Source organism: Cololabis saira, chromosome 21 (assembly GCF_033807715.1).
Source record: "Cololabis saira isolate AMF1-May2022 chromosome 21, fColSai1.1, whole genome shotgun sequence".
Lineage (NCBI taxonomy): Eukaryota > Metazoa > Chordata > Actinopteri > Beloniformes > Belonidae > Cololabis > Cololabis saira.
The window spans coordinates 19,520,342-19,541,304 of NC_084607.1; the positions used below are offsets into that span (position 1 = coordinate 19,520,342).

General features: G+C 40.7%; 1 protein-coding gene across 3 annotated transcripts in view; it reads left to right on the forward strand.

Moving 5' to 3' along the window:
• Positions 1–18,168, forward strand: part of prkar1b (protein kinase, cAMP-dependent, regulatory, type I, beta) — a 60,066-nt gene extending 41,898 nt beyond the window's left edge. For all 3 annotated transcript variants that reach the window (XM_061711941.1, XM_061711942.1, XM_061711943.1), the window contains 4 exons: positions 4,322–4,382; positions 7,059–7,180; positions 15,776–15,857; positions 16,087–18,168. In XM_061711941.1, the coding sequence (XP_061567925.1) occupies positions 4,322–4,382; positions 7,059–7,180; positions 15,776–15,857; positions 16,087–16,259 (438 nt within the window). In that variant the 3' untranslated portion in view covers positions 16,260–18,168. The remainder of the gene's footprint in view (positions 1–4,321; positions 4,383–7,058; positions 7,181–15,775; positions 15,858–16,086) is intronic.
• Positions 18,169–20,963: the final 2,795 nt, after the last annotated feature.

Sequence of the window (20,963 nt, forward strand, 5' to 3'; positions counted from 1 at the left end):
ACTTTAATCCTAGTCTGTGCTACGACGCCAAATGGGAAAAAAACTCGGGAGAGTATGGAAAAATCTATTGATTACTATATTTACTTTGAATTAGATTTCGACAGTGAAGTAAAGATATTACATAATTTGTCCCTTATACTTTAATATGTTTATTTCACAAAAGCTCTGAATAGGACGGTTTAGGGCTGACAGTGAGGTAGAAAAATAAAACTTTTTGAAATGGCTTTTATTTATAAATGCCACTCTGGGTACTATGCACTCCCAACCAACAAAGATAACATACATCTTCACTGTTATAAACTTAAAAATCCAAAAGCCAGGGTATGGGATTGGATCAGTTCCCTTGACAAAGCTAATTTAAACTTACTTGATCCCATCATTAATGCAGAAAAACACACTGAGATTTGAGAGCAATTTATGACATTTGAGATTTTTGTCAAATGCCTTCAAGCATTCAAGTGGGACCTCTAATAATGTTTAATAATAGTCTAATAATCCTAATAATCGGAAAAATGAAATATTAAAACTTAAACACATAGATCGCTGGCAATTATTCACTCAGCACTGAAATAAGCACAAGTTCACACAATAAAAATGTAGTTTAGTACACTCTCTACACTCATCTTTCATTGTCCTTGACTTGAAATATTTTCTCCCACTCAGCCACTGCAGACTCCTTGAACACTTAAAACAAGTGCTTTCCTTTTTTATTTCGCCCACATAACTGCACTTGCATGCACTTACTGACACAAACACACAAAAGCCCGTGAGTCTTTCCTCCCGTTTTAATGTCCCTAGGTCTCCTAGATGAAGAAAGAGGAAACAAAAGTACAAGCAGAGTGGAGTAAGTGAGGGCTTCAGAGAAGAAAAGGGGTCAGTCATAACGCCTGCTCACACACTTCCCGCTCCAGGAGCTTATCTAGTCGGAATGTCTAAATGTTTCAAGTGGAAACACAAGGAGCTCTACCCAGGCTGTCATACTCACTCACATACACAGACATATTCTCACACTAAAATGACTAATTATTTTATGTGTATCAGCATGAGACTCTTTGTCTCACTAAGCACTTCTTCAAGTATTCCTAAGACCTTATTCCAAATGAATTAAACAGACTCCAATTAACCTTTCCATCTATTGTGGTATCTGAGTCTTTGCCAATGCCAGCACTGAAAATTCTGCTTTATGTTTAAAAGAATTCTTAGAGATGGAATAAAGTCTGTTTTTTTTGGCCCTTCAGCTCAGTGTTAAGTTGGCACTGGTCTGCCGAACACTCATGTCACCTCTTAAGCACATAGTTAAACTGACTGCACAATCTGCCCGGGTAACCTTTCTTTCAGAGGATTCTCACTCTCTGCAGCTCCCATTTCTCCGTTTCTTCCAGCACCAGCAGGAGGGTAGACGGGGTGAAACCGAATTCAATTATGTGAACCTGTAGTTAATTATTGCTGTCAATGATTTGTAAAGCTGTTTTCACAAAGTGTGGTATTCTGGCAACTTCGTCAGCCAACACAATGAGCATTCCCTCTTTGTGTAGATATGTGTGCGTCTTTCCCAGTGAAAATTATGTTTAGTGCCTGTGTCTGCAGCTAGTTAGTTAGAAGCTCGAAAGGTGCTCGTCACTGCCGATGGTTTCATTGTTTTCACATCTGCTCCTCTGTCCTCCTCTTCTGCTGGGTCTTCAGTTTAAGATGAAGATTAAGTGTTATTTTGGTATTTTTGAACCCAAAGTCACCAATTCTTTTTCAGGACATATCTTTGGTATTAATTTAAACCTTTGTTTGCTGCATACAATATGTTTTATTATATATACACTATATTTATATTAGTGTTTAGCAAAAAAATATTTTCAACTAGACTAGACAAAACAAGATACCCCTTAAGACATTTTTCACAATTACCAGATTTGGGCCTGGGCCTAAAGATTGATTACCTATTTGTAATCCCCTATTGCAAAAAAAAAAGAGACAAGGATTAAGTCACACAGTTGAACAGTTAGTTTAGGAATATGATCTGTCCTCCAGATGTGATGGAGGCAGGTTTCTGCTGAGATGTGCAACCTGATTCATATCTTATCTACAATATGCTTGTGTTATCTATTTCCTTGCAAACATATATATTGACCAAAAATAGACTGGACAGGCAGAAGCTTTAGGTCTGACCTGATATAGCTTCAGTTCTGTCTTGACACTATTCCTTCTGTTACTGGGCCCATCATTCTTGCCTCGACTTTTGATTTGCAAAGTAAAGGAAAGTATGTTGTATTATGTTCCTAAATTTGCACCAAATGCAGCAGCTAAAAAAATGGCACAGTAAATTATCAGGAAGGTTGAAAACATTCCAAAAAAGGATTTTGTTGGGTGGACAGTCTATATAAAATATATCAGGGTTGTTATCATATTGGCCCAAAGGTGCCCCTTCAAACCCCATCACCCATCCCATCCCTGTTTATCCAGTAGTACATGTAGCAAACAATATTAAACCATTCCCTATGAAAACACTCTCCCAGTTGTGCTGCCATCAGTTACACAATACCCACCTTGTGTCATTCTGGTATTTAAACACACACAGTCACAGACAAAGCCATTAACAATCTGACAGAACACTGTCAACAAACAGAGCACATGACGAAAGGAAACAAGGAGAAATCATACCAAGGGTTAGTGTTTCTCATTGGACGCAGATGAAGGTGATAGAGATGGGGCGTTAGGTACAGTTGGTTTAGTCTGGCTTCGCTCCACACCTCAAGTCTTTGATGATTCTGCCTCAAAGACAGCAAACAGACACAGAGGCTGGTTCATCTTTAACCACATGAGGAGTGGCATTATGTCCAAGAGGAGTAGGAGTTTCAATCATGACACATGTGCTCAAGCCCTCCCAAGTAGACAGGATGGATTAGGACGGATCCAGATAAGAAAGAATGCAAAGAGAAAAATTATGTTCACTAACTAAATAAACACGAACTTGAAAATCTTCATTTAGAAATCTTGCAAATGCATCATTTGCCTTCCTCCAACCCCAGTCAAGTCCTACATTACAGACATTACTGAGGCATGGCCAGCCCATCCTGCTGCAGCTGCACAAATCAGACTTACTGTATTATTTATTGATATGTACGCATGGTAAGCCTTTAAGCTCTGTAATCTTTGTGGAAAGTCTGTGAAAGGTAAAAGGCATACAGTATGTGTGTGAGCATGAAGGTGCAAGTGAGACTGTGTTAGAAATAGAGAGTTTTTTTCACGTAATGAGCAAGTTTCATTCCTGCAGAGACAGCAGCAAAACATAAGTGGCAGAACTAAAAACAGACTGCATGCGTTGCCTACACACACAGACACGCTCGAATCATTTATTCAAGGAGGAGGCTGCGCAGGCTAAAATTCCTTTAATCAAGTTGTTTACGATCCTGAGTTTGACGTTGACTCACTTGGGAAGATTTTTCTCCCCTTTTAAGACAAAATTTGAAATTATATGAAATTAGAGGCAGGAGTTTGACTTGCATTGAAGACACCCAAAGCCTCTATATATCACTTCCATATGCAAAGACAGACACAGGGCGGACAAGATCGTCTCTCTTCACTGTTTTTTTTCTCTCCCGCTCTTTTTGAGTGGTTCTGTGCAGTGAAGGAGAAATTCAGTTAGGGAAAGGGGTCCTCTGGGTCTAGACTTGTCAGGAAGCACCTGATTTTCATGGCAGCAGCAGAAAGGGGAAAGTCCCCTGCCTGGTGGGTGGGGTGGGCCACACACACAGACACACACACACATGCAATCAACATTACCACATATCTAATGCATACCTCCGTAAGCAGGACCCTGTGAACGTTCATGGATTAGTTTGGGGTGTAGCTTTCCAAGACAGTAGGGGACTACTGAGTGACCAACATGTGCAACATATCCAAGGAGAGTGCACAAACGTTGAAAGAAGCATTTTTAAAGAGACGCAGTTTCTAAATATGAACTTCACAAATATGCTTCATCTGCAAAAATTAACCTCATAATAGCTTTTCTAAGTCTCTGATGAAAAGCAAGTGCATGTTTCTTCAAGGTCCAGAAAAGTAATCATTTTTTATTTATTCAGATTTCACTGTGATGCAACATTTTAGAAGCACGTACAAATCAAAAAGTTGTGATTTATTTTACAAATTCCTCAGTATTGATAGTGAAAGAGGAGAATGGTGTCCTTTGTGATATACAGTCAATCCAAACTACTTCTTTAAATCGTGAACGCTGTGAAGAATAATTTCATTTTACATCAGATTTGCAGTGTGTCCGTACCATTTAGGAGCACGTCTAATGGCTGATATACTCCTTCCGTTTGATTTACAGGGTAGCACATTGAGAAAGAGAAAGATGTATGAAGAGTTTCTCAGTAAAGTCTCCATCCTCGGTAAGTGTGTGTATGTGTGTTACATGTTAAGTTGTCTGTGATTAAATTCCTGTTTACTACAGTCTCATGTGAAATAGCTAAGTTGGTCCACAGCACAAAATATAGCAGATGTCCAAAAATCATGTAATGTTCACACTTTTTAGGGCTTTAAATTGATTCCACTTCATATTTACATTTACCTTTTAAAATTGTAACATACGTGTGTTATGCATGATACGAAAATGCCATATATGATCAAATGTGGGTGAATTAATACATTTTCTAGGCTCCGAAAACATTACGTTTCTACGCTTTCACAAAACACAAAACTGCACGCTGGCACACGGGCGATTAAAGTTTGAGCCCAGTCCTTCCACTCTTCCTCTCTGTCAGTTGCACATGAATGATTATATGATTACAGGTAGGAATTACATCATATTAATGTTAATTTATAAAACAATGTAAATGTAAATATTTTATCCTTTGTAAGGACAATACAATAATCTGTACACATGGACACATTAACCTATTACGCTTCCTTGTGGTACTGAATTGTTTCTCTTCAGTATGCTGCAGAATGCGTGTGTTTGCATGTGTTTACCATATTATAACTTAATTTTGAGAAGCTTCAAGCGTTCAGGCTGCAGGCAGTGAAATCAACGTATATTGCAGTTTAGCCCCCATAAACACAGACACACGTTGTCACACGAGTCCCACATCTGAGTAAAGTCTGTGTGTACAGTCTTAATCCACTCACAGTGTTAATGCTTAAGTCAGTCACACTCTGTGATGTCTTTGTGTGGACAATTAAAGAATAGGGAGTTAAGTTAAGCCTCCCGTTCTCACTAGAATTCAGGCAACAGCAGCCTACACAGGCCACTGGATTTGGAGGGATGGCAAGTGAGATTCATTCAGACTTCCAAATTGAGTTGCAATTGGAAGTGACATCTCATCCCTTTCCACCTGATGGTGTGTGCGGTGTATAGAGTAAGGCCATGCCCCCTGTACAGAGTTATTAGCTGGGTGAGTAAACACATACACTCAGTTCAGGTCTTAGGAGAACTACTTTCTGAGGTCCGCTTTGTTTTCATTCACCTCCTTTCTTCCGCGGCTCCCTTTCTGACAGCCTTGTTGAGGCCTGTATTCAAACACCCGCCTCCCTCATGGAAGTGCTTTACCGCTCCTCATTTCTCTTTCTGTCGCTTTGCCTCTCCGCCTCTTTGAATTGGAGGAGGGGTAGAGGGTGGGGGTGTTATTGTTTGTCTTTGATTTTTGAGATGGCCACGAAATTGGGTACAAGCTCTTGATGTCATGGAGTGATGGGAGAAAAAACAAATGTTGTTTTTTCCCCCACGCACACACTCAAACAGGCCTCAATAGCTCAGTGGCCAGTTCCCTGGATGTAGACTATGCATGTGTGCAAAAAGGTGATCTGAGTGGGTGCAGGCTTGGTGAAGCGTGAGGTGTAGGTTCTTTAGTCAGGACATTTGTGTATCATATTACTTCCCTTACCGTTAAGGATCACTTCTGTGGGACCTGCTGCCTTTAGCTTGCAGCCAGACAGAAGACATCCATCTGGGTCCGGCAGACACCTCGGCCCCATTGGAGGGGACAATGGACACCTCCAAATCGCCAGGCCTATCTTAGTTAATCCTAAGTATACACATTTATAAAAACACACCCAAATAGACGGGGTAGGTTTCTGATCACATGAGGAGACGATCCTTCCAGACAAAGAGTTCCTGCTGGACTTTTACACTTGCAACTCACGTCTTAGTCAAACCAAAACAATGAATCGTCTTTTCATCTAGACAAAACTAAGGACGAGGAGTGTTTTCACTGCAGATAAGTCACATTCCACATGTAGACGTGTAGGCTGTTAAGATTAAACCACAATCATATGCTGAAATGTGAAAGAAGGATGACCTCATTTAGTCAAACTTGTATATAAAGATGCATTACGAGGCACATTTTCTTTAATTGTCATGTCTGGGTTCTGTTAAACTTCTTGGCTTGAAACATTTTTTCCACAAAGAGATATAGGTATTTGTTATTCTGTTTAATAACCACATTTTCTTGATATACTTGGAACTAACCACGTGACGATTAACAAAAAACCATTAGGGTAAAACCAATACACAGATATGATCAGTGGGAAGTTTAACATGTTCTAAATCCTTTCAGAAAAAGATTTTTCACGCCTTTGTATATTGAATTTCAGTTAGATGGGGAATTACATTTTATTGTATATAATTCAATTCTATAAAATAAAATAAAAGGTTAGTTATTCACAAACACTTAAGACTAAAGCTGAACGTATCACCTCACCATCACAGGGGTATCTTCCATTCTTTAGTTTACTTGTGGTAAAAAGACTTTAATGTCTTGGGGATATAACAGACCCCTGTCACCACAATCCGGTGTCAGCAGAATAGATTTAGGACTTAGTTTTAAGATCTTTGAGCTCTGTGGGCCTCTAAGAAATGAAGGAGTAGTCGGGGGATCTCAGATGCTTTGGTTGCTGATGAATGACTGGATTAGCCTGAGATGGGATTTTTTTTTTTTCAGCATTTCACTGGAAAAACGAGAGGTGACCTGTGTGACCAAGAAATACAAATGGATAAAAGTTTGTGCATTAGCTGTTCCAGTGATCAGTGCTATTTTTTTAAGTGATTGATGTCTGTCATTCATGCACAGAGTCTTTGGATAAGTGGGAGCGCCTGACGGTGGCTGATGCTCTGGAGCCTGTTCAGTTTGAAGATGGAGAGAAGATTGTGGTGCAGGGAGAGCCTGGTGATGACTTCTTCATTATTACAGAGGTAAGAACTGATACATCGCTGCAGTGTGTCTGGTACTTTTCCTTTACTGTCACATTTCCTGCAGCCTACGAGTGTTGACGTTTGGGGCCTGAAACCTTGCGCGTGTCATCAGATGGTTGCGAGGGTTGATGTACATGTCAGCATGCGGAACTGTAGGTGGGCGCTTTGCTGACATTGAAATTGATCCCAGCTTATTGCCACCAGCAGGCAGATTACCTGGTGGTGCTGTCCTGCCCCAGACCTCAACCACAATTCCTGTGCAAAGAATAACATACACACACACACACACACACACACACACACACACACACACACACACACACACACACACACACACCCTACGGGCTTTGTGGAACTGGGGCCCCTGGCGCGGCTTCACGAAGGCCCCCCCGCCTGTCATCCTGACACACTTTTGATTAACTCCATACTTACACAGATTCCACCAGAGTCAAGTCAAGAAGGTTCCGTCAACAGTATGTGGGGTTCGCCGACTGCTGTTTTGTCCTTTGCTTTCTCCTTTCCTGTCTTATTTTTAAGACTTTATTTCAGGTGTCTTTCTCTGCCAGTTATTACGTCTGTCCCATATCTTCTGAGTCTGTATCAGTCTTTCTTGCAAGTAGTGCTTTGTAGGAATGGGCGATATTTTACCATTCACGATAAACCGTCAAAAAAAGAAAGAAAGAAAGAAAGAAAGAAGAAAGAAAGAAAGAAATGAGCCTGAAAGAAAGAAAGAAAGAAGAAAGAAATGAGCAAGAAAGAAAGAAAGAAAGAAAGAAAGAAAGAAAGAAAGAACGAAAGAAAGAAAGAAAGAAAGAAAGAAAGAAAGAAAGAAAGAAATGAGCATGAAAGAAAGAAGAAAGAAATGAGCATGAAAGAAAGAAAGAAAGAAAGAAATGATTATGAAAGAAAGAAAGAAAGAAAGAAAGAAAGAAAGAAAGAAAGAAAGAAAGAAAGAAAGAAAGAAAGAAAGAAAGAAAGAAAGAAAGAAAGAAAGAAAGAAAGAAAGAAAGAAATGAGCATGAAAGAAAGAAAGAAGAAAGAAATGAGTCTGAAAGAAAGAAAGAAATGAGCATGAAAGAAAGAAAGAAGAAAGAAATGAGTCTGAAAGAAAGAAAGAAGAAAGAAATGAGTCTGAAAGAAAGAAAGAAAGAAGAAAGAAATAAGCCTGAAAGAAAGAAATATTCCCGTTGATGAAACTTTTTGTATTGGTATTTTTTTTATCGTTATTGGGTTAAATGCCAGAAATTATCGTGATACATTTTTTTGTCCATACCGCCCATCCCTAGTGCTTTGATTGCAGGGACTAGAAGTGGTTAAGCCAGAAGTGAATTTTATCAAAGGAGCTGAGTGATGTATTAGTCCATAGCCCTATTTTGACTCACCCTCATTCTTTCTTTTCACCTGTGCCCCTTCAAGCATAACACTCTCCCTGTCTTCTCCATCCTACTTTCATCCATCTTTTTTACTCTCAAAGCAATGCCTCCCTTCACATATATCACATACATTTGGACACTGATACTTTGTATGTTTTTTTTGTTTTTTTTGGCTCCAGATCAGTCCACAGTATTAAAACTGTAACCATTATCACAAAGTTAAGGTTCTGACTTGAAGTCAAATCTAGACAAAACAAACAAGGCAAACGGTCCTGGAGGAGCATAAAGATATGGCAGGATGTAAATATAACTTGAGTAAACTTCCTGCATTGTCCATCTGATGTGAGGATTGTTTTGACTCCCTCAAAATAAAGCGTGAAATTATAACGACTGAGGAATTCCATTCTCTTTGGCCAAAATTGACATTTAGAGGACAATATGCTGTCTTTTGTTAACAGTTACCCACAGAGTGACCTTTTATAAGAACACGACTGAGGGCATTTGAGCATGAGTGGGTTTCATTTCTGATCAACTTTCCATACACAGTAGACTTTTAGATGCACATTTGACAAGGAAAGGTTTATTTCTCATGTCAAGAAATAACAGTCCTGTAAAACTGAAGGTCAGTATGGTAAAATAGAGTATCCTTGTTTATTTCTTATTGAATTTTACATATCTCACATTATACAGTCGCTGTTCAAATCCTCCAAATGAAGCTGCGGAAATCCTTTAATAGCCCGTTTGACTTCACTAAATGGAAAGAGACACAAATATTGTAAAAAGCAATCCATGACTCATCAGTCTGAGACTTTGCACATCCCAGAGAGGAGAAAAATATGGAAAATATGTGGAAGAATCTAAGGGGATCACACGATGCTAGGACAGAAGGAAGCGAAAAGGGAAGAGACAAACCAGGATTCAGTTGTTGTTGGCAGCAAATTGAAGTCTGTGGTCTCGGTCCTTGAGTTTCTTTTCCGTATCTGTCACGGCGCATCTGCTCTTAACACTAAAGATGAGAAACAGTTTGCAGATCCCCCTTTTTTTCTTCTTTTTTTTCGTTTACAAGGTTTAACAAACCTTAATGAGCTAATCTTAATGCACCATACATACCAATTTTTCACCTGCCTTTACACCCAACAGAGGTTCAGATTTTTTCTCAACCTCATCTCGTGCAGCCTGACTTTCCCAGAGCAGACTGGACCGTGTTGGAATGTGCGTTGCTGACTTTCACACGGGGTCAGGAGAGCCAGCCTCCTGGGAGGGAGACGAGAGAGGGAGAGATAGACGGAGAGAGATGCGTCAACGATGGCAGGGAGATGTGGGTAGAGCAGATGGGCACAAGTGGCGAGGGAGAGGAGGATTTTGAAGGTGTGAACGATAGCAGGATTGGCCTTTTATGCTTGATTTTTCTTGATATTCCTCCCTTTACTCTAATTGTTGCCGCACATAGAGCTGAGTTGTCAGACACTCTAATTTCTCTCATCCACTCTCACCCGCTCTTAATCTTAATCTGTCTCTTCTCAGTTTTTTCTGGTGTATCCGCGCTTTTGGTGGCTCAGCAGAGACAAACCCACAATCAGTAATTACATGCTGCTGTTGGGAAAGATTAACAAAGGTGGGGTGTAGAGCCATCACTTTCATTGGCTGGAAGAAGAAACGGGGCCCTAATGAAAAGTGGCATGTTTACATTTTTTTTCTCACACTACACAAACAAGCCTTTACGGGCTCTGGGAGCAGCGAAGAAGGCATTTTCACCTCTGTTGGCATCAACTCCCTCTGCTTTTCACTTCCTTTTTCCCCATAGCTTATAACCGTACTCATTCAATTTGCACAATTTTATTTCTTTGTGGCATAAATTCAGGTCACGGGTTTATAAACTTGCAGAAAATCGGAAAGGCAGAAAGTCTGTGAAAGTCATGAAACATGGTCTTGTGATTCACTGGATTGAAATAGTGTTGGGACAGAGGTGGTTGTTTGGTCAACTCTGAAGTATTTAGTGCAAAGTCATGAATCAGGTCCCAATAGTATTGCATTTGAAATTGATTATACTGGCTCCAAATAAATAAAAACACGTCTAACATTTCATGCATATTGAAGAAAGAAGAGCAAAGCCATCATATCCAGTGACCTTTTTCTGCTCTTGACTCATTGTTAATCTAAATTAAACTTGTAGGTTTTTATGGCAGAAGTTTACTTTAATGTAGAGATGATTCAAGGAAAAGACACAAATCACTGATTTTAGAAATAAGTTCAATGCACGCATTTCAAGTGGCTGCCTTTGTGCCTCAGAATTAAAACTCTGTAAAATCATGTGATGGATGTTCACTGTGACAGGCTCGCGTTTTCATTCTCATCTGCTCCAGCCATCAGTCTAAACAGTATTTCATGAGTTATCTCTATTTGTCTTTTGACCTCACACAAAGCTACCCACACTGACGAGATCTAAAGGGTCCCTGTGGGTCATGCAGAAAAGAAACTCTTTGTGGAGTGTTTACAATATATCTCCCGGTGTTTGCCTGTTACACAGATTTGCTGAAATGTAATTCAGCTAACGGAATTCAACACTGCTCTTTTCATTGGCCGTGAATCACTGCAGTTAAAAAATGGGGTCCTGTGGGGAAAGAAGAGAAGTAAGGTAAAGAGGAAGAGGTTATAACTGAGTAAACTGATTTTGATGTCATTTTAGAGTAGTTCTCAGTTTGCTTTACAGATAGATGAGAGTAAAAGTGATAAATGCTGTTGTCTTCAGTAAGTGAGCCCAGCGGGTGTGTTGGTGTTTGAATGACAAGGTGCAGACACTGTGATGCTGGGTGGCCTCACGAACAGGCTACTCAGAATAACGCCTTCCTCCATCTCTGCCTGTTTCTCAGAACATGTCACCGTCACAGTGCTCGTCACACATGCAACATTTTGACTTTTTACCTTCAGCTGATGCATCATCTGGTACATGTAGGCTTTAGTTTCCTCATGATACTCTTTTTTTTTTTTTTTTTTTGTTCTGCGTCTCTGCGGCTTAATTCTCATTGATTCATATTTCTCTTTCACTGATCTCCTCTGCTGTCTTTTGTTGTTAGCAGTCCTGCACAGCGTGTGCGAGTTAGGGGAAGCTTGCCAATGTTTATAGACGAAATATTTGCAGAGCAAAGTGGTGCCCATGGGGTGGTACACTATGAGATAGTTATCTGGACCACACTGGATGTGCCTGTTCACAAATGAGCCACTGTAGGGGCACCGCTGCGCTGTCTCACTCTCTTTGTTTGGACAAGAATAGAAAGGAGAGTATTCCACGGGTTGTAAACACAGTCAGTGCCCCTTCCGCCTTTCTCTCTCACCATTCATTTTTCCTTCAGATGTCTGCGCCACCGCCGCAATTCCAAACATTTGTAAGACTCCAAATGATATAAGACAGCATGCTCAGCTCCTGTGCAAAAAAGTGAGCAGTGAAAAGAAAATATGTCAAAAATTATGGGAAGCAAAATTTTCTTGACTGAAAATTGTAGTATTAGCAGATATAAGTCTGACCTCCTAACCCAACGTGAACTTTAATCATCTTTTTTGTTGCATAGTGCATAGACTGCATATTAGCAGGATAAAACGGTACTTAAAGGAGAATACCAGAAGCCTTTCAACCCTTGGCTTTATTTTCCCATATTTTGGGTCTAAATGATTAAAAGGATGAACATGTTTGGAATTGTCTCTGTATTGTTTAATAACATTGTCGTCAGCAACTACAGAAAAAGGCTGCAACGTGATACGGAAACTAAAGCAAGAAAGTGAGTTCAGTAAAGACAAGTACCTCCAGATTGTCTGTTGCAGGTTGTTTGGAACAATGTTCTGCTTTTACTGAGAAAAAGGTACTTTTCTGTAAAAAGATTTATTTTCCTACTTTATTGGCAGCCATTATTTCAGTTGAAGAGGTTACTTCTTTTTTCAGTTTAGTTCAGATTTAGATCTCAGGATCTAAAGAAGCCTTGGACTTAAGATGCTTTTTTGTGGAACGACTGCGCTGTTTAGGTTGTTTAGTGTTGCTCATTATGTTTTTCAGTTTATGAATCATCTTTCTTCGCCGATCAGCTCTGGAGGTTCCACAACAGAGCCAGACTTCTCCATTTGTGGTTTATTTTTATTCTCTGACTCCCCTAATAATTCAATTTCATTTCATTTATATGTGTCCATTACAACAGAATTGTCTCTGGGCGCTTTCCAGAGACCAGGAACATGACCCCCGAGTAAAAACTCCCCTAGTGGGGACCTGGCTCAAAAGGGGGGACCCTCCTGCCGAAGGCCAGCTGGGCAGAGCAGGAAAAGAGAGAACATACAGAGAGAATGAAAAACAGAGAGAGGAGAGATGACTGCAGAGTTCTAGAAGACATGCAACACCTTGATGCAAACACTGAAGGACCCAGGCTTCCTCTGCTCAGTGCTGTCAGTCCAGTCTGTTGTCCAGATGAACACTGAGGCATTTGTTCTCCTTCTCCACCTCTTCACCCAGAATAGAAATAACGTTTTGACCTATTCCTGCCCCCCTAAAATCCACAGTCATTTCCTTTGTCTTGTTCATGTTCAAGATGACTCTGAACTCATTCTCGTGTCTGCCACTGACACACCCCACAACAGAGTCATCTGAGTGTTTCTGCAGATGACAGTACTGAGTTATACTGAAATAATGAGTGTGCAGTCCCTTGTTGCCCTCGTGGGCTGCTGACCACCCATGATATACTGCAACACGATGCACCGTAATATAAGTCAGTGTGTATGGACACGAGGGCGCATGTGCATTTGAAGCACCTATGTTTGTGTCAGTCCTCTAAAAGGCTCTTCCTTTTTTCCTGCCAGTTTTTAGAAATGCATCAAATCTTTTAAGTTGGCCTCCTGCTCTTACTTGGATCCTTCAGTTACATTACATGTTGGATGCATTTCAGTAGAAGCCAATTTAATGGTCAAACAATAATAACGTCAAAACGTATCTATAATCTATCTCCTCCTATCCAGTGGATCTGCTGGAGCCTGTCCCAGTTCTCAGTACGCCCCGGATGGCTCACCAGTCCATCAGAAGGCCACGTACAGACAAACAACCACACACCATCCTGTGGACAAGTTAGAATCACCAATTAACCTGACATAACGTGTTTTTGTGGAAGGAAACTGGAATACCCGGAGAAAAACTGACACATGCACAGGGAGAGGACGCAATCTCCACCCAGAAAAACTCCTGGGGGGGTCGACCAGGAACCCACCATTTTCTGCAGTCTACTAAATGCTTTCTCCTTTATTTTATATAAACATCGCAACTTGAATGTAACCGCGTCGAAGGCATGACGATACCTCGCTGTCTTTCAAGCCACAGAACCGATGTTGTCCAAGAACATTTGACTCTTTTATTTTCGCTGTCACTTGTTGGTTAGAATTATATACAAAACAGATGGTTTAGCCATCTAACAGTTTCTGCATCTTTATTATGACATTACTATATTTTATACACGTCAATTAACATAGCTGCATTGAACAGGTTTTGAATTCGAAACCTGCGGCAAAACTTTTTCCAAAAACATAATGTTGGCGAAACTGTTGGAAAGTTTTGGAAGCCGTGCTTTGGAATAACACCACATGTGTGACATTCAAAAAAAAAAAGAAAGAAAATAGATCACAGAAGTGTAGAGTAAGTGGTCTTTCTGCTATTTATATCCCACTTTTGTTGGGTTCTTTATGCAGAAAAGGTGCTTTATCAACAGTAAATAACTAGTGACTAAACATTACAGAGCAAACATGTCATTATCACTGCACTCATCACAAACAGCAATAATTTAATACAAATATTATTGCTGTATTTTAAAGTGGTCCGGAGATTCCTATTCGAGAGCTAACTTCTCCCCTCTGTCTCATGTTGACGTGGTAATAGCATCACGGCACAGTTTGTCCAGGTATTACTTGGAAAGGACGTTGACACACTATTATTTACTTGGATAGTATCCCCCACCTCTCCACAGCTCATTTCTACCACAAACTCAGCAAGTCACACACGTCCCTTTCACTGAAATACAGTCTCACCTTTGTCTGCCTGCAGTGAGTCGCTGGCAGTTTGGGGGTTCTCATTAAGGCTCATTATATTCATATTTAGCATTATTAGCCTGGTCAGCACAGGGAGTAAAAGGAGCAGAGAAGGATTAGAAACAGTGAGGGGTTGCTGGAACGGTCACGTCTCTTATAAGTGGTCCAAGACAAACTGGGAAGTTCCCCAGCAAAATGTTAATCTGCCGTCAAGCTGCCATCAATGGCAGCAGCTCTGGACTGCATGCAAATGTCCAGGTATCTGTCCTCAAACTGTATACTCTACATATATCTACACTTACATGTGACAAACGCAATGGTTAGACACACATTTATGCATTTATCGCTGCCAGCACCTCTTCAGACAAGTGCTGGGTTGTTCATGTGGAAAGATAAATATTGAAACATATTCTCATAGACAGATGAAGTTTGTCAACAGCTGCAAAACTTGACACCATGAGCCAATGTCATCTGCTGGGCAGAGTAAATGGAAATCTTTTTCCCTCGCTTGTACTTGATGACTCACACTTGCACACATCCCCACAACAACATCCGGTGGATGCTGGTAGCGTGTGAAGAAGCGTGGTTGGTTGCGGAGTCCGGTCGGTTTCCAGAAGTTATCAGCTGTTGGATTCAGATGTGAGAACGGCCTGCATTTTTGTCTGTTGTGTTTTATTGAAAGACACGGCAACTGTGGTCCAAGAGCAACATGATTAGAGTGGATTTTGTGTGTGTCTTCACTAACGTGCAGGCCATTTAAACGCCGGAGTTGTTATATGAAGGAGACAAATCAGTCGAGCTTCTAAAGAGCATAGATATTTGTATGTGTTGCACTCTGGAGAAAATAAAGCTCTAACCAATCTTTCTGTGACATACCCTCATGGAAGGACTCGTCATCTTTCAGCTCATATGTGTTGTACAGAGCAGGTGTCCTTCTCACAGAAAAAATAGTAAATCCTGCACACCTGTGTTCTGCTGCAGGAAAGGAATTCTCCTCGACTTAATCCTCCTGATGATTTTCAGACTCTTGCTAACCCCCCACCACCCCCCCCTCCATCGCTCCCTCTTTCATACATACTCCCCTTTTATTTCACTCTTCTCAACCTGTTATTTCTCCTACCTCCGAGTCTCCTTTATTCTCCTCAGCTCTCTTTCTTTTTGTGTCCTTATCCAGGGAATAGCCTCTGTTCTGCAGCGTAGGTCTGACAATGAGGAGTACGTGGAGGTTGGACGCCTGGGACCCTCGGACTACTTTGGTGAGTGCCTGTTTGCCTTTTTTTAGCATTATTATTCAAACCAAAATCTGGTATATGATACAAATGTAAGGTCAAATATGAGTCATAATATTTGCTAAAGTTGTGCATCAATCATGTTTTTATGTTGCTTTAAAAAAAGTGTCAAAAATAAAACCAACAAAAAAATATGCTGGACTTGAAGCATCAACTAACATTTCCCCCTTTTCTCTGGTTCTTCCTCTCCACCCAGGTGAGATCGCCCTGCTGCTGAATCGTCCCAGAGCAGCCACGGTCGTGGCCCGTGGGCCCCTCAAGTGCGTGAAACTGGACAGGCCCCGCTTTGAACGCGTGCTGGGGCCGTGCTCGGAGATCCTCAAGAGGAACATCCAGAGATACAACAGCTTCATCTCTCTCACCGTGTGATAGGGCGGACCCTCCCACAGGGCCTCACCAGCAGGGTTGTGCAACATCAGCATCACAGTTTTAGTGAGTGGGTGGGACGTGGGGTGTGAGGATGCAGGGTGAAGACGACAGATTTTCCATCCACAGTAATGGAGCACTTATTTCCTGCCTTTTTACGTTTCATTTTGCGCTTTTCTTTCTTTTTACCTTGTGCACTTTGACTCGATCTGTGCTGTCATGTAGCTTTATGTAGAAAACCACCACGTAGGGGGTGTGCAAACCAGAGCGAAGGCGGAGATCATTTAACTCGTGATAAATTGTAAATGAGTCATGCATACAGTGGATCTGCTGGATATGATGCATCCGAGACTGACAAAGAATGGGGTCTGCACTTTCAAGTCATTTATGAAGTATGTCTGAAGTAAAGTCATCTTTACGCACAACGTGAGGAAATGGGTACACAGCTTTGCTCGCTGGTTTTTATTTGCCTTTTTTTTTTTTTTACCCTTTGGGTGTGTTTGGTACCACTTTTAAATGAAATTAGACTCCACATACACATGTTCACTATGACGTACCAGTTCTCTTGCTTTAGAGGTATGAAGAAATAAAATCTTGGCTGTTACATTCCTTGTTTTGCTTCTTACATACGCTTTTTCTGTTGGAAGTTAAATTCTTAATTTGTTTATTTAAAAAAATTGGTGTACAGATAACGTGAAAATACCTTAACCCAACATGAATTGGTCATACTACTAAACGTCTTACATGTGCATCAATAGCACGATATAGCTCATGCGTTTCACAGAGGTCATCGTTGTCCAAAAGCTGAAAAAAAAAAATCTTTGCACTGGTCACTTAATTATATGAATAATGAATTATGAAATGTATTTTAGTCTTTTGAGAGTAAATCCTGTAAGGTTAACAGAGTTTGCTGCACATCCTGGGGAACATATGACATGTCTTTTTTCTCTGTCTTAAATTCTGTATTTATTTTCCTTTGTTTTCAGTTTCCACTGCACAATATTAGGCTTGGTTTTAAGAAATTGTGTGCACGCGTTCTCAAGTAAATGTAAATCATTCACATTCCTTCTTTATAAAAGACAGTTTTGCGTGTTAATTGTTTATCAGTCTTACCCCAGGTGTGCTAAAACTTCGCAGAGGTCATTGTTAAAGTTTAAATTTCCCTCTGGTTCCTCCAGTTTTCGGACAGCTATGCTTCAGAACAATCAACTAGACTTTTGACTCACAGGCAATATTTGTCAGTAGGATTCATTTCTTCTTGGTCTTTGCCCCTGTTAGTTGACAACGAGGAAAAATAAGCAAAATCTTTCAAGTTGTCCATCAACATTTTGCAGTTTTTGTACGTGGTGTGTGTACCAGTCATGTTTTGGGAAAACGTCGCTCTGTAAAGTACAAATTTCCTCTTATTACTGGCAGCAGCAGGGTCTGATCTGTGAGCTGTTTTAATCCAAAGGCACATCAGTGTTATCAGTCTGCTCTACACACACGGAGTCTGAAACACACAACTGTACTTGATATGCTTACGCTGTCTCAGGACTAAAGAAATCTTCAACACAAACACACAAACGTCTTACTTGATGCTTCTTTTTTTTTTTCTTTTAAACTGATTTTGTTTGACGTTATAATGCTAGCTGAAAGCTTTTGCACCATTTTACAGTTTGTAACATTGGGTCAATACAGCAGTGTGATTTAGCTGTTTTGAGACATTACTTGTGTGTTCTATTTAAGAAAAGAGTATAAAAATATGAGCTTGTGTTGCTTTCCTTTGATCTCCTGCAATATGTCGAAGTTGCACAAATGACTCAGCAAGTGATGTATAAATGGGACCTTAAGAAAAGAGTCCTGCATTCTTTTTCTTGTGTATCTTTTTTCTTTCAACTATCAAACCATCTTGAGCTAATAAAGATAAGCTTCTGAAAATCTTTTGATTCGAGCCTTATTCCACCCGCCCACCCCCAGTCTTCGTCAGTCCCCACTGGTCCCTACTGGTCCCTGTGACTTTTTCTCACATTCTTTCCCCTCCGTTTATCCCAAATTTTGGCATCCTTTTCTCCTCTCCTGACTGGACTTAGTTCTCCCTCGTTCCCTTATCTCAGCACATGCCTTTGAGGTCTACACAGACTCCTCCTCTAAACATTATATCTCTATTAATCTCTTTTCTTTCTTTAAACTTCCATGCTGACTTGGTCAGTTGCACTTTTCCTTTTCTGCTCCTTCTGCCTGCCTCCGCTCTCCTCTTCATTCATCTTGCCCTCCATCCTTCTCACATTAAGCCGGGCATCGGTCATCTGTCAAGCTGGTTCGTCAGTTTTGCCTCGGCCAGTTCGCTCCTCCCAGCCAGTTTACCCCGCAGTGGGCTAAACCCCTCGCAGCTTTGACACATTCCTCTTCAACTTAATGCGTACTAAATCAACTGAGGAATGTGCCCCCAACTCATTGACATTAAGTTTAATACTCCCCTCACCACACATGCACACACTCTCACCCATACACCTTCACTTTGACATTTTACACTAACACACTTGAACTTAACATCGGTTTTGTGTAACAAGTGTCACCCGTGCTGTCTGCTGAGATTCTGCTCGGAGGATTTCCACATCTATGACAAAAAAAAAATCCATTCACTTTTCATGTCAGCCCTTTTGCTTGACTCTCCCGACTAGTCCTGCCTCTCTTTTTTTAATTTACATTTTCTTTTTGGATTGTAATGTCCTTTTTACTGTAGTTTCTGGCCCTTCTGTGAGGCTGCATCTGATGTTTCAGCTGCATATTGAATTGAAATCAGCCTGAAAATAATGAATGATTGAAAATAAAAACTAAATCAGTTTGTGGTTGAAAGCTCTTGAGATATTTCCAAAAGCAAGAAGGTTTTTTTTTTGTTTTTTTTTTAACTTTTTGGTGAAATTAAAGGGAGTGTGGGACATGCACCTGCTATGCTTGTGTGTGTGTGTGCGTGTGCGTGCGTGCGTGCGTGCGTGCGTGCGTGCGTGCGTGCGTGCGTGCGTGCGCGCGGCCATACCAGCACTATCCTGGGTGGGCTAGCTCAAGACAAAACTTGGCACTGTCACGTAGGTAATGTGATGAAGCCATGACACTATGGCACACTGCCAGTCTTGGAAAAATCACACAGACTCTTAATTTATCATTTTGGTCATTCAGTTCCCCCTGTAAGGTACTTTGTCATTTTTATCATCCTGTAATCCACCACTTAGCCCCCATGGTTCTCATTTTTCCTTTAACACAGACAGGATATAAACCATTACCTCAGGTGTTTGCATCAGTTAACAAAGAGGAAACGTTAATGCATCGACATCAGACAACAAGAGCAAAGAAAAATGTCCAACATTTTTAAATTTCAAATGCAAAGTCATCATCTGATCCTTTTGTTGAGTGATTTCTTAAAAAAGAAAAGAAGATGCACCTGCCTTAGTGAATCAATAATAAAAAAAAGTATTTCTGTGCTGCAGCCAGCATGCCAGATGTGGCCAAACTCTTGCTGGTGAGCACCGAAATTGCACGTGAGAGTACTGATTAATGCAACAGTAAAATTTCCATTTGGGATTAAGTTTTATTCAGTTCAATTTGGTAAAAAAAAAAAAAGAAAAGGTTGGAGGTTAGTAGTGAGATGAATTTATTCTATGCATGTGCTTTGTGTGTAAATGCTTTGTCTCTTCGCTCCTGCTCAGTTAAGAGAACCCAGAAAAGTCCCAAAATACCAGCAACAGTCAGTATTCTTTGTTAAATACACAATGGATGTATTAAGCCTACATGGTTCATACAGTTTACAAACTCTTCTAGAAACATTAAGCTCAATGAGTCTTTTTGTGAGAAAGTTATTCCAGTTGCAGTGAAAGAAAAATGGTCCTTTCCTATGTTTTTGTTCACAACCAACTTGTTACCTTAATCTGTTTTCTCTGTCACACTTTTTTTTTCATGGCTTGCAGCTCTGTTTGTGCTTCTTTTTTTCTTTCCAGCTCTGAAAGCAGAAGTGGTCCATGAGAGATGGAAAGCAGCAGCTGGGACGTGGCAGGATTCCTGACCCCGGCGCCACCATCGCCTCGTCTCCCTCCACGTCTCCATTGGATCCTGCAGCTACTTGCTTCAACGCAGCTGCTCCTGTAGAGGAGTGTGTTTGATGTCAAACTCTCGTGTGTTTGATTAACCAAACAACCAGAGGGAGGAGGCAGGGGATGCAGAGCCTAAGGATGGAGGGGATGGAGGCATTGAGAAAAGAAGGGCTTGAAAAATGCTGACCAGCTTCTCGTACGGGGCCTACAACATGCTCTCTAGGTTTTTTCTTTTTTCGTGTCCTCTTGAATGAATTCCATCAAAAGCTACTTACATACATGGCTAAAAGTTTATCCCCCTATGGGAACATTTTCTCTCCTCATTCACAGGGTGGTCTCCCAAGTACATCCCTCTAAATTCCATGTTTCATATAATTACTTCTAAAATTTCACAAGATACGTTGGTATGTGTATTTGTTGCATCTCACAACTTGACACACTGACCCATGTTCTCATGAGAGACTATTTTATGTGGCATATAAATATCTCACACAGTGAGGGAATCCTCCCCCGTCCCTTTTCCTTGAATCTGCCTCTTTTGTTTCCTGCTTTCTCCACTTGCTTTATACGTTCCCAGAGATGCCATCTCCGCTCCATTCTATCCCCTTGACCGGAGAGATTCAGGCTAATTAAAATGCCT